We start from the raw sequence: 18,968 nt of genomic DNA, 5'->3' as shown, positions 1-18,968 counted from the left end.
TATTTATGTTGCTTTCAACGATCTTTGTGTCACCTTTTTCAGACAACGAGGAAGTAGCACTCACTCTGGAGGAGCTCTACGGCGACATTGACGCTCTTGAATTTTACCCCGGTATGCTGCTGGAAAAGACCCGTCCGGGGTCCATCTTCGGAGAGAGCATGGTGGAGATGGGTGCTCCCTTCTCCCTCAAAGGCCTCCTGGGCAACCCCATTTGTTCCCCCGAGTACTGGAAGCCCAGCACGTTCGGGGGCCGCGTAGGCTTCGATATTGTCAACTCCGCCACCTTGCAGAAACTTGTGTGTCTCAACTCCAGGACGTGTCCGTACGTGGCGTTCAGAGTGCCACAAAGCGAAAAGGACGACATCAGGACTGATGAGCTGTGAGGTGTTTTCAAGCGTCCCTGTCAGGAACTCAAGTAGGTTTAGGCTTAAAAAGGAACAAGGGGAGCATTGCGTTGTTTTTGCACACTTGAGCGAAATGAGGGGGAAAAAACAGTTTGCGTGCAGACATGGTCTCACGGTCCAGTGATAACCGTCTATGTCTGAAACTACAGCGGATCAAAGTGAATTCATTAAAATTGGAGGTGGTTCAAATATATGTTTTGACTCTCCATTGTTCTCCACTTTTACTGGTTCTCTATTTCCACTTGTGAGTCCTGTGCTTATTTTGGCAAGAGATAGTACTATGAAACAGGAGAATTTAATCACAGGATGTATGTTTTTTTTTTGCCCCTCAAGATAATACAATGTTATAAATCAGTATCAGTATCAATTTTCTGTTAACATTTTAAATTATATTTTTCCTACCCTTGAGATGTTTTAACCACCCAGCATTGATCTAGTGCAGTGATTTTCAACCACTGTGCCGCGGCACACTAGTGTGCCGTGATATATTGCCTGGTGTGCCGTGGGAAATTATGTAACTTCACCTGCTTGGTCCAAAAAATATTTTTTGCAAATCAATAATCATCATAATGTGCCGTTGTCTAGTGCCTGTGCTGTGTAGAGCTTGGCAGGGTAACCATGTAATACTCCATATCAGTAGGTGGCAGCAGGTAGTTCATTGCTTTGTAGAAGTCGGAACGCGTCGAGGATGGTTTGTCGTGATCCCAATAGGCAGAGCACAGCGGGAGACAGCGTGCAGGTAAAAAGGTATGTAACGCTTAAACCATAAATGAACAAAAGGCAAGTCCCGCTAGGAAAAGGCACTGAAGCATAGGGATGGCTATGTAAAACAAAAGTAAAACTGAACTGGCTACAAAGTCAACAAAAACAGAATGCTGGACGACAGCAAAAACTTACAGCGTGTGGAGCAAAGACGGCGTCCACAAAGCACATCCGTACATGACATGACAATCAACAATGTCCCCACAAAGAAGGATAGCGTACGCACAACTTAAATAGTCTTGATTGCGAAAACAAAGCAGGGGCGGGCAATAGCGCTCAAAGGAAGGCGTGAAGCTGCTACAGGAGAACACCAACAAAACAGGAAAGGTCACCAAAATAACAGCGCAAGACAGGAACTAAAGAAATACACACAGGAAACAACAACAAACTCAAAATAAGGCACGACAACCTGGTGGAGTTTAATTTTTTAACCTTTTCTGCTGGTGGTGTGCCTCCGTATTTTTTTTAATGAAAAAAATGTGCCTTGGCTCAAAAAAGGTTGAAAAACACTGATCTAGTGTGAGAAAAATGTGTGTCAGAGCTGTGTATAGAGAGAGTATGGCCGACACAGTTTTGAAGTTGCCTTCGAGGTGGCTTTTGACTAATCATTTAGGGCAGGGGTGTCCAAAGTGCGGCCCGGGGGCCATTTGCGGCTCGCAGGTCATTTTTTAACGGCCCCACGGCACATTCTAAAAATACGATTAAATAAATAAAAAACATAAAAAGTGGTATAAAAGAGCAAACCAGTGACAAGAAAATGTTGCAATGTTTACTCTAATGCAGTGGTTCTTAACCTTGTTGGAGGTACCAAACCCCACCAGTTTCATATGCGCATTCACAAACCCTTCTTTAGTGAAAAATAAAAAACAATTTTTTTTCAAATTCAAGACAAAGTTATATGTTTATGGTAACACTTTAGTATGGGGAACATATTCTAAGTAACAAAGACTTAATTTAGAGTTATTTGGTTAGGGTTAGGGCCAGGGTTAGAGGGTTATAATGAGGCCATGCCGAATAAGGCATTAATAAGTATTTAATAATGACTAGTTAAGAGCCAATATGTTACTAATTTGCATGTTAATAAGCAACTAATTAATGGTGAATATGTTCCCCATACTAAAGTGTAACCATGTTTTTATACTGGTGTATAAAATGAACCGTGCATGAACATTACCTTGTTCAAACAACAAAACCAACACAGTGCATAAACTCACAACAAATTACACACCTGAAAATCAGTCTGACTTCTGCTGTTGCCGTATCCTTAATACGCCGATAGGGAGAAGTTTTTATTTACACGATGAGTCGGGTGTGTCTTGACCACCGCCGAACCCCTGAGCCCGACTCACCGAACCCCTAGGGTTCGATCGAACCCAGGTTAAGGACCATTGCTCTAATGACACAAAGCTGACATGCAGGCTGTTGTTTCCTTTAAAAAATAATAATGAATCAAAATCAATGTCATTATGAATTATTGACCTATTCAAGGCTCCAACTACGTCACATCACTTTGAGATATTTTTTGGGGGAAATGTTGCATATTTTGTGTTTTCCATATAAAAAACTAAGTTTTGTTTTATTTCTAAAGAAGGGCCTAAAAAGAACAAACAAAAAACATAAACAACAATAAACGTTATAATTGACGGATGGATCTGAAGTTGATCTCAAGACGATTGTGTTTTAAAGTAAACAGTAAAAAAAATATATAATACATTTTTTAACACTTTAATGACCCTTTTGGATCCCCAATAATTTTTTGTGTCATTGCTCAAAAAATAATAATACATTTAAATCAATGTTATGTGTTGACATTTTTAAGGCTCCAATTATTATATCTCAAATATTCCACTTTAAAATTTTATTGGGGGAAACTATTGCATATTTTGTGTTTTTTTTCCATAACAAAACAGGGTTTTCTTTGACAAGAAGGGCATACAACTTAAATCTTTAAAAACGTTATATTGACAGATAGACCTAATGTTGATCTAGAGATTTAACACGGTCACTACTGCCTAGTTTCTCTTGTTATATTCTTATTTTACTGTTATATTTTTATTCTCATTGTTACTTTTTATTTTTATTCTTATTGTAATATTTTTCTATTTTGTTTCCATTTATTCCCCCATTATTTACTTTTTACCTTTTAAATTCGATCTCAATTCTGTACACTGCTGCTGGAATTTTAATTTTCCTGAGGGAACTCTCCTGAAGGAATCAATAAAGTACTATCTATCTATCTATCTATCTATCTATCTATCTATCTATCTATCTATCTATCTATCTATCTATCTATCTATCTATCTAAACCTTGAATAATAATAATACAAACTAATGACACATTTTAAATATTTTTTTGACCAAAATCCTTTGGGGTCCCTGGGATCAAGCCTGAGTGGAGGCCTAAATGTATATTTTTCATACATATATTGTATTGGTTTTTAAAATAAAAAAATATAAAAATGGCCCCCACTTGCTTTGGTTTTTCAGTGTGCGGCCCTCAGTGGAAAAAGTTTGGACACCCCTGATTTAGGAGATTATCTGACTTTACTCTCTCTGGTTGTTTAAAAGCCGGTCACGTGACTATAGGGCGCCATTTTGAGGGCCAATTTTGCAACCGGGTTGGCCATACTCGCTCTATACATGTCTTATTTCATTCTGCCCTCTATTTGTTCAAACCGGTACTGCATTTAAATCCACACTAACAAGACCTCACCAACGCGTTGCCTTTAAGTGATTCAGGTGATGCGACCCTTCCAAAATTAAAACGGCAGTTTGAAAGAACAGCAAGCACGTAAATATGTCAACTACATTATAGTAGTGTTTAAAGTAGTGCGTAGTAGCATGGTAAGCTTTTTTTAAAAATAAATACTGTATGCGATTGGCAGCTAATGTTGGTCAACGCTGTGATATCCACGCGTGTAACACTGATATGGCGGATTTTCCTACCCAACACTAGAATGCATCACAACCAGAAGAGTTAGCGTTCTAGCTGGAGCAAGTAATCTACTGTCACTCGGAGACATCTTTCCCGACGGTATTTGGTCGCTCAAAACAAGGTAAGAAAATGTTGTTTTCGGTGGGTATCGATGGTAATTATATGTGGTGTATTAGAGATAAATGTAACGCTCATTTCCGCGTATAGCTAGCTAAAGCGGTGTTGTAGTGACAGGCAGTTTTGAGGCTAAAGATAAACTAGCTTATAATGTCTAGCATGTTGTTAGCATTGCGAGTCCTAATTGTTCTTATTAAACGAGATAATTAGGTTATTACTTTCATTTCACTTCAAACACCACGCTCAAAACTAGTCCTATTTATTTTATTTTATTTTATACAACCACCCAGACAGCTGAAGTCACGCCATCCTTCATTCATATATATTATTCAATAAAGTGATATTAAGTGTTTTTATTTGCTGTTGGGTCATAAAATGTCACACAACACTTTGAAATATAATGTTTACATTTCCCCGCTTCCAGTGTCCATCTGTGCAAACGTACTGCTAAGTAGAGCATGAAGGCGTCTATAGTTGGATTTAAACAGAATGACACACTTAATATAAGGCTGCACTTAAGTCCAGATGCCCTAATTTTACATAAACCCTGCAGCTTAAAAACATGTCAACCAGAATTATCACACTTCAATGGCTGCAGAGGACACGTTTATAAGGTGTGTCTTTGAGCTATTGGGTTTGCGTGTGTCAGCACTTAATGCAAAATATCAACCAGTTGGTGTTCGTATCTTAATGAAACAAAAAACACACTGAAAGGAATATTAATAGTACAAAATGTTGCTTGCACATGCCGTAATTGTTAAACTGCGATATTGTTACAGCTTTAGTGTATTTATCCTAATACTACGACTTTAATTGTCGTTGCTGAAGAAAAATACCGTATTTTCTAGGGCTGCAACTAACAAGTAATTTGATAATCGATTAATCTGTCGATTATTACTTTGATTAATCGGTTAATAGTCGAATAAAAGAGACAAACTACATTTCTATCCTTTACAGTATTTTATTGGAAAAAACAGCATACTGGCACCGTACTTATTTTGATTATTGTTTCTCAGCTGTTTGTAAATGTTGCAGTTTATAAATAAAGGTTTAAAAAAAAAAAAGTAGCCTCTGCGCATGCGCATAGCATAGATCCAACGAATCGATGACTAAATTAATCGCCAACTATTTTTATAATCGATTTTAATCGATTTAATCGATTAGTTGTTGCAGCCCTAGTATTTTCCAGACCATAGGGCTCACCGGATTATAAGGCGCACTACCGATGAATGGCCTATTTTTTATCTTTTTTTCATTGAGATATATATATATATATATATATATATATATAATATATATATATATATGTGTGTGTGTGTGTGTGTGTGTGTGTATATATATATATATATATATATATATATATATATATATATATGTATATACAGGTAAAAGCCAGTAAATTAGAATATTTTGAAAAACTTGATTTATTTCAGTAATTGCATTCAAAAGGTGTAACTTGTACATTATATTTATTCATTGCACACAGACTGATGCATTCAAATGTTTATTTCATTTAATTTTGATGATTTGAAGTGGCAACAAATGAAAATCCAAAATTCCGTGTGTCACAAAATTAGAATATTACTTAAGGCTAATACAAAAAAGGGATTTTTAGAAATGTTGGCCAACTGAAAAGTATGAAAATGAAAAATATGAGCATGTACAATACTCAATACTTGGTTGGAGCTTCTTTTGCCTCAATTACTGCGTTAATGCGGCGTGGCATGGAGTCGATGAGTTTCTGGCACTGCTCAGGTGTTATGAGAGCCCAGGTTGCTCTGATAGTGGCCTTCAACTCTTCTGCGTTTTTGGGTCTGGCATTCTGCATCTTCATTTTCACAATACCCCACAGATTTTCTATGGGGCTAAGGTCAGGGGAGTTGGCGGGCCAATTTAGAACAGAAATACCATGGTCCGTAAACCAGGCACGGGTAGATTTTGCGCTGTGTGCAGGCGCCAAGTCCTGTTGGAACTTGAAATCTCCATCTCCATAGAGCAGGTCAGCAGCAGGAAGCATGAAGTGCTCTAAAACTTGCTGGTAGACGGCTGCGTTGACCCTGGATCTCAGGAAACAGAGTGGACCGACACCAGCAGATGACATGGCACCCCAAACCATCACTGATGGTGGAAACTTTACACTAGACTTCAGGCAACGTGGATCCTGTGCCTCTCCTGTCTTCCTCCAGACTCTGGGACCTCGATTTCCAAAGGAAATGCAAAATTTGCTTTCGTCAGAAAACATGACTTTGGACCACTCAGCAGCAGTCCAGCTGGTGTCGGTCCACTCTGTTTTCTGAGATCCAGGGTCAACGCAGCCGTCTACCAGCAAGTTTTAGAGCACTTCATGCTTCCTGCTGCTGACCTGCTCTATGGAGATGGAGATTTCAAGTTCCAACAGGACTTGGCGCCTGCACACAGCGCAAAATCTATCCGTGCCTGGTTTACGGACCATGGTATTTCTGTTCTAAATTGGCCCGCCAACTCCCCTGACCTTAGCCCCATAGAAAATCTGTGGGGTATTGTGAAAAGGAAGATGCAGAATGCCAGACCCAAAAACGCAGAAGAGTTGAAGGCCACTATCAGAGCAACCTGGGCTCTCATAACACCTGAGCAGTGCCAGAAACTCATCGACTCCATGCCACGCCGCATTAACGCAGTAATTGAGGCAAAAGGAGCTCCAACCAAGTATTGAGTATTGTACATGCTCATATTTTTCATTTTCATACTTTTCAGTTGGCCAACATTTCTAAAAATCCCTTTTTTGTATTAGCCTTAAGTAATATTCTAATTTTGTGACACACGGAATTTTGGATTTTCATTTGTTGCCACTTCAAATCATCAAAATTAAATGAAATAAACATTTGAATGCATCAGTCTGTGTGCAATGAATAAATATAATGTACAAGTTACACCTTTTGAATGCAATTACTGAAATAAATCAAGTTTTTCAAAATATTCTAATTTACTGGCTTTTACGTGTGTGTGTGTGTGTGTGTGTGTGTGTGTGTGTGTGTGTGTGTGTGTGTGTGTGTGTGTGTGTGTGTGTGTGTGTGTGTGTGTGTGTGTGTGTGTGTGTGTGTGTGTGTGTGTGTGTGTGTGTGTGTGTGTATATATATATATATATATATATATATATATATATATATATATATATATATATATATATATATATTAGGGATGTCCCGATCCAGGTTTTTGCACTTCCGATCCGATACCGATATTGTTTTTGCATTTCCGATCCGATACCGATACTGGCCTATCCGAGCATGTATTAAAGTTTAAAGTTATTTAGCCTACTTAGTTGTCAGAATCATGTTGAAAAGGGTTTTAGTACTCTTGATAACAACTAGCCAGCTGAATTAGGGGAGTTTGAATAATACACAATGGTTGGTAACAAGAAACTGACCTGTTTATTCAAGGATAAACACAAAATAGACAAAATTATACATGACAAACAGAAATGGCATCATTGAACTAGGGCTGGGCGATATGGCCTTTTTTTAATATTGCGATATTTTAAGGCCATATTGCGATACACGATATATATCTCGATATTTTGCCTTAGCCTTGAATGAACACTTGATGCATATAATCACAGCAGTATGATGATTCTATGTGTTTTGATTGATTGATTGAGACTTTTATTAGTAGGTTGCACAGTGAAGTACATATTCCGTACAATTGACCACTAAATGGTAACACCCGAATAAGTTTTTCAACTTGTTTAAGTCGGGGTCCACTTAAATTGATTCATGATACAGATATATACTATCAGATATATACTATCATCATAATACAGTCATCACACAAGGTAATCACATTGAATTATTTACATTATTTATAATCCAGGGTGTGGAGGGGGGCGCCGGATGTAAGTGTCAAAAAGACAGCCAAAAGAGTTTGATATGAGAATAAATCTAAAGTTAAAATATAGGGTAGAAATGCACCCATTTGCAGGAAATGTAGTCTTGATTTTCAAAATTTTCTTTCAAGGCTTGCATGTCTACATTAAAATATTCTTCTTCATACTGCATTAATATATGCTACTTTTAAACTTTCATGCAGAGAAGGAAATCACAACTAAAAAAATCCCTAATTTTTTCATACGGTGTTGATGTGGAAATTTTTGCCTCGGCATTTTGATGGTGTGGGCGTGTGGCACCGAATGGAGATAAGCGTCTCGACAGACGTCACAATATTTGAACAATGATGACGAAAACTGTTTTCTCTGTCGTGTCCGTGTGTCGAAAATTGTTATGCGCTTATTTTTTTATTTGATTTTGTGCGTGGCATAGATTTGCTATGCGCAGAGGTCGCTTAAACAGTGCGCAATTGCACAGGCGATCACCTTAGAGGGAGCGTTGCTCGCACGGCTGCGCTAGCATCACAGCTAACGTTAGCCATGCTGCTACCTCTCTGCTCGGGGAGGACGTATACGTATGTGACGTATGTCGTGACAGCATGTGACGTGTGTAAGAAGGTGCACTTGCTGTCTGTGAGAGGGAGACATAGGAAAGAGTGAAAAGAGCCTGTCGTGTAATGCCAGCAGCTAAAAGCAACTGCGTGAGAATTCACAGACCTGTGGATGTGTTGAAGGTGTGCTGGAAAATGCGGAACGGAAATTAGGGAGCAGCAGAAAAGTGGAATGTATTATTTAAATCGGTGCGTTGGAAAACACGGACCGGAGTTTTTTTTTAAACTGGATCTGGATCGGCATTTTCCCATGCCTTGCCGATACGCAATTTTTGGCAAATATCGGCAGCCGATCCGATCCAAATATCGGATTGGGACATCCCTAATATATATATATATATATATATATATATATATATATATTTATTTATTTATTTATTATTTTTTTCTAAATTGAAAATACTCCCGGGGCAGCACGGTGGTACAGGGGTTGGTGCATGTGCCTCACAATACGAAGGTCTTGGGTTCAATCCTGGGCTCGGGACCATTCTGTGTGGAGTTTGCATGTTCTCCCCGTGACTGTGTGGGTTCCCTCCGGGTACTCCAACACTAAATTGGCCCAAATGTGTGAGTGTGAATGTTGTCTGTCTATCTGTGTTGGCCCTGCGATGAGGTGGAAACTTGTCCAGGGTGTACCACGCCTTCTGCCCGAATGCAGCTTAGATAGGCTCCACCACCCCCCCGTGACCCCGAAAGGGACAAGCGGTAGAAAATGGATGGATGGAAACCACTTCCCTGTGGTCTACATAACATGTAATGGTGGTTCTTTGGTCAAAATGTTGCATGGATTATGTTTTACAAATCATCTTCAAGCCGCTTTCTGACAGTTGCTTCTGGATGCGCCGTTTTGTGGGCGGTCTTATTTACGTGGCTCACCTTCGGCAGCGTCTTCTCCCCGTCATCTTTGTTGTAGCGGTTTAGCGTGGAAGAAGTGTGAAAAGATGGAGCTAACTGTTTTAATGGCATTCAGAATTTACTTAAATAATAACGGAGCAGCATCCTATCATCCGGAAACAACAACAAAGGAAATGTCCTGGGAAAAACTGTCCCACCGGAACTCTAACAACTAAAGTTCCTTGGGTGAATAATGTAAACTCACTACACCGGTATGTTTTAGTGCTTTAATGGCGAGTTTACTGACAGATATAACTAAGAACTTTACACTACTTTATATTAGAAATGGCAACAGCAGAAGATGAATGTCCCATAACAAGAAGATAGAGGAAAAAGCTTATCGACTCGCGGACGCGCGCAATTTTTCAAGACTTTTACAGATCCCAAATGCAGATCAGCAGGTACCAGAAGGTAAGAAAAATTTATTTTGCATAATATTGCGAAACAAAACGCCAGATAATGTCTTACCTTATACACACACCATTATAATACTTGTATGTTTAATGCGCCGACAATCCTTCAAGCGGTGCGGCTTCATAGCTTACCAAAGTCGTACTAAAACATTTTGATAGATTTTTGAGTGCCGTGTGTAGTGTTCTATTTATTCAATGGAACATTTAAAATATTGGTGTTGTTTACTTGAGACATTTTGCAATCATAGTGTTGTCTACACTCTTATGTTTGGCTGCCATCTACTGGTTACACTAATCATTACACCATGTACCAAATAAAATAGCTTAGAGGCGAGTAAGCTCAACCAAACGTTTTCCTTACATTAGGCGCACTGGGGAAAAAATGATTTTATGTGCGCCTTATAGTCTGGAAAATACAGTATTTTTTTTTCTTTGTAATATTTTTGTGTAATGATTACAAATGTACTCTAGTCGATTCAAAAATCCAAATGACTGAATGTGAATTTCGACTTATATTTGTACATTTCCAAATATAGTCCCTTAATGTTATTATATAGTCATGTCAAATCATGTTTTTCTTCTTAATATTACATGTTTTCTGGTAACATTTAGAATGTATTCTTGTCAAATTAATTAGTTTTTTAATCTTAGAACTACAATTGTATACTAACTAGGGCTGCAACTAACAACTAATTTGATAATCGATTAATCTGTTGATTATTACTGTGATTAATAATCGGATAAAAGAGACAAACTACATTTCTATCCTTTCCAGTATTTTATTGGGGGAAAAAATACTGGCACCATATTTATTTTGATTATTGTTTCTCAGCTGTTGGTAAATGTTGCTGTTTATAGATAAAGGTTTATAAAATATTTTTAAAAAGTAGCATAGATCCAACGAATCGATGACTAAATTAATCGCCAACTATTTTTATAATCGATTTAATCGATTAGTTTTTGCAGCCCTAATACTACCAATACTACATGATACAGTAGATATTATACTATACTTTAAAGTTACAACTTTATATTCTTAAATAAACTTTTCTGTGCAAAATATACTGCAGAGAGTACATTTCCTCCAGGAGCATTATATTTTGTACAATATATTAAATTGTTTAAAAAATCTTTATAATTCAAAATTTAAATTTAAAAAAATAATAATAGAATTAAAAATGTATTGTCATATATTATTACTTTTTTTTCTTTTCTTTTTTTTAAATCACAACTATCTTCTCGAAAGACTGCGTCTTTTTTGTCGCAATATTCTAAATGTGTTTTTGTACTTTCACTTTATTCTCCAGCTTTTTGAATTTTTACTGTAGTTGTCATTAGTGTACTCTTACATTGTCTATGCAAAATTAAGTGTGACTTATTTTGGTTCAGGAGAAAAATGAGTGAAAACAGCAAAGACGTCTCGCGGACATAGTTGCACTGATGAAGATGGACTGTTTTCAGGTGAGCTGTTGCCATGACGACTTTGGATGACAAGATCCTTGGAGAGAAGCTGCAGTACTACTACAGCAGCAGCGAGGACGAAGGCAGTGATAACGACGATGACGAAGGGGAAAGGAAGACCATCCACGACGCAGCAGTCACTGAGCCGGAGATAGACTACAGTCTCGATGGCAGTGCGGTCAACACGGGTAGATAACACACTGTCATGCACACACACGGCATGCACATACAAGTTATTATACACATTGTTCCTACAGGTCCGAAGGGTGTGATCAATGACTGGAGAAAGTACAAGCAGTTGGAGGTGGAGCAGAAGCAGGAGCAGAAGAACGAGATGGAACGTCTGATCAAGAAGCTGTCCATGACCTGCCGCTCTGACCTGGACCTGGAAAAAGACAAGGAGAAGCAGAAGGAGCTGCAGGACAAAATCAAAGGCAAAGTAAGCACCAATGAGAAAGACAACGTGGGAAATGGCATAACTACAGTCTTTGACTATTGTTTGTTTTACAAAGATCAGTGATTGTCAGCCAAATATAATGCTGACAAAGTACCTACCTTACCCGTCAATAATAAGGTGCACCTCTTTTTGCAAATCTTAAAATAAGTAAATGTGTCAGTTAGGGCTGCAATGACTAGTCGACATTGTCGACAATAAAATTTGTCGACAATAAAATTTGTCGCCGACAATAGTCGTGACGTCATCACTCATGTTTTTTCAAATATAGAATTCTACACCTTGAGTCTATTAGAGTGCTAAAACTGCCAGGAGTTAATCAGTAGTCAATATACCTGTGTGCACCTTTTTAAACGTCTCAAAAACAGTTTTTTAAATACATAAAGAAGGGTAATTGTTTTTTTTTTAGCACTTTGCTTTTCCTTTCTTTTAAATGGACAACATTTTAATAGTCAATTTAGTTTTTGTAACAGCTGAATGAGCAAGCACAGTTACAGTATAAATAAATATTTATGAATGAATTAGTCATTTGTGTTGTTCGTAAGCACATGCCTAAAATAACTTAAGATGCATTTAGAAGTCGATGGAAAAATTAGAGTCATTAAATATGTGTACCGGTACGCTTTATTATCCGACTAATCGTTACTATCGTCAATTATTATTGTAATCAAATATATAAATGTATTATTAAATATGTATTTAATGTAAATGTGCATTTACTTTTTCTAATACTTAATTTAATGTAAACCTGCTCTACATTTTTTGCTAATTATTTGATGATTTCATTATTTCATAATTTAATGATTTATTTAATTATTTCATGAACCTGTGTGTCAAGCTTTTATCTGTCAAACTCTAAACTATGTGTTAGCCCCGCCCACTGACTTTGATGGCTGAGTTTGACAGATTAAATAAATCCATTAAGCCCTGACACAGAGGTCCATTAAATGATGGGGGAAAAAAATAATTAAGAAATAATTGATTAATTCATGAAATATTTCATTAAATAATTAATCCAATGTTGAAATAATCAAGTAAATGGTTGAATAATTAAATGTGCTTTTACATTAAATAAATTAACGGAAAAATAAGACATTTTTGGAATCATAAAAAATTATATTAATGAAATAATACAACAGGAAATAATTACATTTTGAAATAATGAAATCAATAGTTATAAAATGACTACATAATTAATCAAATATTGAAATTGATAATTAAATGTGATTATAGATTAAATAAATGAATGCCACATTAATTTATGTAATTTTATTCATATATGACACATGTAAGTAATTGTTTGAAATTTATTTTGTCTTTTTTTTTTCCGGGTAGAGTTTAATTGTTACTGCATTATTTCCTATTAAGATCCAAACAACCAAGATTACCTTTTTCAAATCTGTGTACAGATGACCATGCAGGAGTACAACTTGCTGCAGGAGGGAAAAGACGACGAGAACTTCCTCCAGCATTACCGCATGCAGCGCATCGAGGAGATGCGACGGCAGCTGTGCCGAGGCAAGCGCTTCGAACGCGTCCACGAGCTTACGAGCGGGGAGGACTTTCTGGAGGCCTTGGACAAGGAAGACAAAAGCACGCTGGTCATGATCCACATCTACGAGCCCGACGTGCCGGGCTGCGAGGCCATGCGCGGCAGCCTGATGTGCTTGGCTCAGGAGTATCCTCTGGTGAAGTTCTGCAGCGTGCGCAGCTCCGCCATCAGCACCAGTGCGCTCTTCAGAGACAGCGCTCTGCCTGCCCTGCTGGTGTACAAAGGGGGAGACCTGATCGGCAACTTTGTGAGGCTGACAGACCAGCTGGGAGAGGATTTCTTCGCCGTGGACGTGGAGGCACTGCTGCAAGAGTACGGCATGTTGCCCGAAAAGTCCCCACTCGTCGCAAAGACGGTTCGCAATGGAGCCATCATGCAGAGCAATCAGAGTGATGACGACTCTGACCTTGACATAGACTAGAACAGTAATTGTCTTACTTTGTTGTACATGCTTGGAAAACCTATACACTTCCCTAATGGACTCTTTTGATCTAGTTTTTTCTACACAGTATGAATATTTAAAATAAAATCACTCACTGGGCACTCATCCTTCCACATTTAAGTTTTCTGCTTGTTGCCATGCTAAGTAATTTATGTGTTTTGTTTCATGTCTATTTATTGTTAGTTTAAACATTAGACGGAACCATCTCATCCCACTTATGCTATCCTTTTTAATATTTTAGTACATCTAGAATAGGAACCCTTTCACTTTGTTCTTATTTTTATATGTGCTGCAACGTTTCCGTTACTGTTGAAAAAAATAAATCAGTACCCTCCAATTGGTTGTATTTTTAATTGACCATGTCACTGCCCGATTTACTGAACTGCCAGATCCCTTTGCGCATGCGTCAATGGTAACTACCGTTTTCTATTTGACGGCGTCTTATAATTTATTTGAAGGATTTTCGAATGTATCTACTGATTAACCTAAAATAATTGTGAAATACACTTCAGAAATCAAAAGGAGTAGCACAGCTGGAAGTTGTTATATTTGCGCATGCGAAAACTGTTTCATACGTCAGCACGACGCCGCCTTTTTTCAATAAATGGCGACACTAGCAGTTACACAGTACAGTTACTTTTGGAGCAGTTACATGATGTAGTTCATGTCAAAAACATGAAAAACTATTTTATTTACATAGGTTATACAGCGCACAGTCATGTAGTATTGCTGCTTAAATCTTGATGAATGACTGCCGTAAGATGGCGGACAGCTTGACACATGATCCGACCTATCCGTGAGGCGCCTTGGTCCGAGTTTGGTACATTTTACTAACCGTTAGTTTGTGTAGCCTACTCATACTTGCCAACCTTGAGACCTCCGATTTCGGGAGATGGGGGGCGGGGGCGTGGTTAAGATATATATATATATATATATATATATATATATAAGAAATACTTGACTTTCAGTGAATTCTAGCTATATATATATATATATATATATATATACATAGAATAAATACTTGAATTTCAGTGTTCATTTACAAACTACAACTCACAAACACTTTAGAGTTAGGCTCCACCATCAGAATGTGTACTTAAACTTACCGGTATAAAGATCACATGGATATTATTCAGTGAGTTGATTCACCAAAACTAACCAGTTATACAGGAGGAAAAAGCACACAGGACGTTTCAATTGTTCACAGACTGGTCGCGCTCATCAGAATGACAAGACACTTCCGGTCTGCAGGTGATAGCATTCAATTGGGAAGAAACGCCCTACTGCCCCCTACTGACCAATGTGAATACTGATAAATGTGTAATGACAGCTCCAAAAACGAATTCAAACCACAAAATAAAATAAATAAATCAACACAAAAATGTGACACATTATGGGTGGGTCACATATGCATGTACAGTAGATGGCAGTATTGTCCTGTTTAAAAGTGTCACAACATTGCTGTTTACGGCAGACGAATTGCTTTAAGGTAGACACTGTTGTTGTGTGTTGTCAACACGTCACTCAGGTCCGCCTGAATTTCGGGAGTTTTTCGGGATAAAATTTGTCCCGGGAGGTTTTCGGGAGAGGCGCTGAATTTCGGGAGTCTCCCGGAAAATCCGGGAGGGTTGGCAAGTATGAGCCTACTTAGTGTTGACTTCGTAATGCATTTTATATTAGTACTCAACTCAAAATTACTAACGTTATTGCCAGATGTTATATTATAAAAGGACAAACGGTAAAAAAATGGATGGATATACTGTATGTCATGGATGTGTATTGTAGCATTAGCATGTTAATGAGCTAACGCCTCGTCTTATGGTTTACTACAAGAGGCGCTAGCGAGTCAATATGGCATTGAGTCTGCCTTCATCGATATCGATAAAATGTAAGTACACATTCGTTTGCATGATAATTATTTGTACAATTGGTTAATTGGTCAGTAGAAGTCTTAAGTTGTATTTATTTTTGACATCATTGGTTTTTTTCTTTCACAAAATGGCTGCCCTAACAAACTACACAACGCAAGAGTCCATCCATCCATCCATCTTCTTCCGCTTATCCGAGGTTGGGTCGCAGGGGCAGCAGCCTAAGCAGGGAAGCCCAGACTTCCCTCTCCCCAGCCACTTCGTCCAGCTCATCCCGGGGGATCCCGAGGCGTTCCCAGGCCAGCCGGGAAAGATAGTCTTCCCAACATGTCCTGGGTCTTCCCCGTGGTCTGCTCCCGGTCGGACGTGCCCGAAACACCTCCCTAGAGAGGCATTCGGGTGGCAACCTGACCAGATGCCCGAACCACCTCATCTGGCTCCTCTCGATGTGGAGGAGCAGCGGCTTTACTTTGAGCTCCTCCCGGATGACAGAGCTTCTCACCCTATCTCTAAGGGAGAGCCTCGCCACCCGGCGGAGGAAGCTCATTTCAGCCGCTTGTACCCGTGATCTTGTCCTTTCGGTCATAACCCGAAGTTCATGACCATAGGTGAGGATGGGAACGTAGATCGACCGGTAAATTGAGAGCTTTGCCTTCCGACTCAGCTCCTTCTTCACCACAACGGATCGATACAGCGTCCGCATTGCTGAAAACGCCGCACCGATCCGCCTGTCGATCTCACGATCCACTCTTCCCCCACTCGTGAACAAGACACCGAGGTACTTGAACTCCTCCACTTGGGGGCAGGGTCTCTTCCCCAACCCGGAGATGGCACTCCACCCTTTTCTGGGTGAGAACCATGGACTCGGACTTGGAGGTGCTGATTCCCATCCCAGTCGCTTCCCTGCGAATCGATCCAGTGAGAGCTGAAGATCTTGGCCAGATGAAGCCATCAGGACCACATCTTCTGCAAAAAGCAGAGACCTAATCCTGCAGCCACCAAACCAGATCCCCTCAACGCCTTGACTGCGCCTAGAAATTCTGTCCATAAAAGTTATGAACAGAATCGGTGACAAAGGGCAGCCTTGGCGGAGTCCAACCCTCACTGGAAACGGGTCCGACTTACTGCCGATGCGGACCATGCTCTGACACTGATCGTACAGGGAGCGGACTGCCACAATCAGACAGTCCGTTACCCCATACTCTCTGAGCACTCCCCACAGGACTTCCCGAGGGACACGGTCGAATGCCTTCTCCAAGTCCACAAAGCACATGTAGACTGGTTGGGCAAACTCCCATGCACCCTCAAGGACCCTGCCGAGAGTATAGAGCTGGTCCACAGTTCCACGACCAGGACAAAAACCACACTGTTACTCCTGAATCCGAGGTTCGTCTATCCGGCGTAGCCTCCTCTCCAGTACACCTGAATAGACCTTACCGGGAAGGCTGAGGAGTGTGATCCCACGATAGTTGGAACACACCATCCGGTTCCCCTTCTTAAAGAGAGGAACCACTACCCCGGTCTGCCAATCCAGAGGTACCGCCCCCGATGTCCACGCGATGTTGCAGAATCTTGTCAACCAAGACAGCCCCACAGCATCCAGAGCCTTAAGGAACTCCGGGCGGATCTCATCCACCCCCGGGGCCTTGCCACCAAGGAGCTTTTTAACTACCTCGGCAACCTCAGCCCCAGAAATAGGAGAGCCCACCACAGATTCCCCAGGCACTGCTTCCTCATAGGAAGACATGTTGGTGGGATTGAGGAGGTCTTCGAAATATTCCCTCCACCGATCCACAACATCCGCAGTCGAGGTGAGCAGAACACCAGAACATGTACCGTACTGCTTCCTCTTCCTGAGGCGGCGGATGGTGATCCAGAATCGCTTCGAAGCCGTCTGGAAGTCGTTTTCCATGGCCTCACCGAACTCCTCCCATGTCCGAGTTTTTGCCTCCGCGACTGCTGAAGCCGCACACCGCTTGGCCTGTCGGTACCTGTCTGCTGCCTCCGGAGTCCTATGAGCCAAAAGAGCCCGACAGGACTCTTTCTTCAGCTTGACGGCATCCCTCACCGCTGCGGTTTCTAGGATTACCGCCACGACAGGCACCAACCACCTTGCGAAAAGAACCACCCGGATTGTTATAGGCGCAAAGTTCAAAATCCAGCATCTGGCATGGGTAACTCACACATCTGTGAAGACACCATTAATGCTGAAAGGTACATACAGGTTTTGGAGTAACATATGTTGCCATCCAAGCAACGTTACCATGGACGCCCCTGCTTATTTCAGCAAGACAATGCCAAGCCACGTTGTTACAACAGTGTGGCTTCGTAGTAAAAGAGTGCGGGTACTAGACTGGCCTGCCTGTAGTTCAGACCTGTCTCCCATTAAAAATGTGTGGCGCATTATGAAGCCTAAAATACCCCAACGGAGACCCGGGAAATAATTCCACCTGAAAAGCTTCAAAAATGTGTCTCCTCAGTTCCCAAACGTTTACTGAGTGTTGTTAAAAGGAAAGGCCATGTAACACAGTGGTAAAAATGCCCCTGTGCCAACTTGTTTGCAATGTGTTGCTGCCATTAAATTCTAAGTTAATGATTATTTGCAAAAAAATAAAAAAAATACGTTTCTCAGTTCAAACATTAAATATCTTGTCTTTGCATTCTATTCAATTGAATGTAAGTTGAAAAGCATTTGCAAATCATTGTATTCTGTTTTTATTTACCAATTACACAACATGCCAACTTCACTGGTTTTGGGTTTTGTATATTATGTATTAAAAACATACCATAAATGAGGCTTGTATAAAGCATTGAGGCATATCAAGCTAATGTAGCAGCAAGCTGATGCAGGCTGTAGTCATCATTGTGAGGAGGATGCTGGGCCAGTCATGCAGAGGCCCTGCAGAGCCATGCAGGTCATGTCCACAGAATGCATGCTCCAGAAGAAGATGGGTTTCTTCGCTTACACCTACCAGAAAAAAACAGAAACAATTTGAACTGCATTAATGGCAACGTTTAAAAAAAAAAACGTTTTCACCAACAGTCAGAAGGTGATTAATGTGGCCCCCATTCGACACATGAATTGGGAGTGCGCACACTATCCACTTTAGCCGCCAGATAGCAGTAGAGGGATGAATGAATATCAAATCATGTGTTTTGTGGCAATTCCAGCTTTGACCACAGATGTAGAGTG

The 18,968-nt window shown here is 39.9% G+C and overlaps 1 protein-coding gene across 1 annotated transcript in view; it reads left to right on the top strand.

Annotated features, from left to right (window-relative positions):
- The window catches only part of LOC133575005 (prostaglandin G/H synthase 1-like), a 51,201-nt gene extending 36,957 nt beyond the window's left edge, over window positions 1–14,244 (top strand). The window contains 4 exon segments of the mRNA XM_072912097.1: window positions 43–384; window positions 9,887–9,892; window positions 11,693–11,800; window positions 13,282–14,244. Coding sequence (XP_072768198.1) covers window positions 43–384; window positions 9,887–9,892; window positions 11,693–11,800; window positions 13,282–13,886 — 1,061 coding nt within the window. The 3' untranslated portion in view covers window positions 13,887–14,244.
- The last annotated feature ends 4,724 nt before the right edge of the window (window positions 14,245–18,968 follow it).

The sequence above is a fragment of the Nerophis lumbriciformis genome, linkage group LG32 (genome assembly GCF_033978685.3).
Source record: "Nerophis lumbriciformis linkage group LG32, RoL_Nlum_v2.1, whole genome shotgun sequence".
NCBI classification, from domain to species: domain Eukaryota; kingdom Metazoa; phylum Chordata; class Actinopteri; order Syngnathiformes; family Syngnathidae; genus Nerophis; species Nerophis lumbriciformis.
This window is presented reverse-complemented; position numbering and strand designations above follow the sequence as displayed.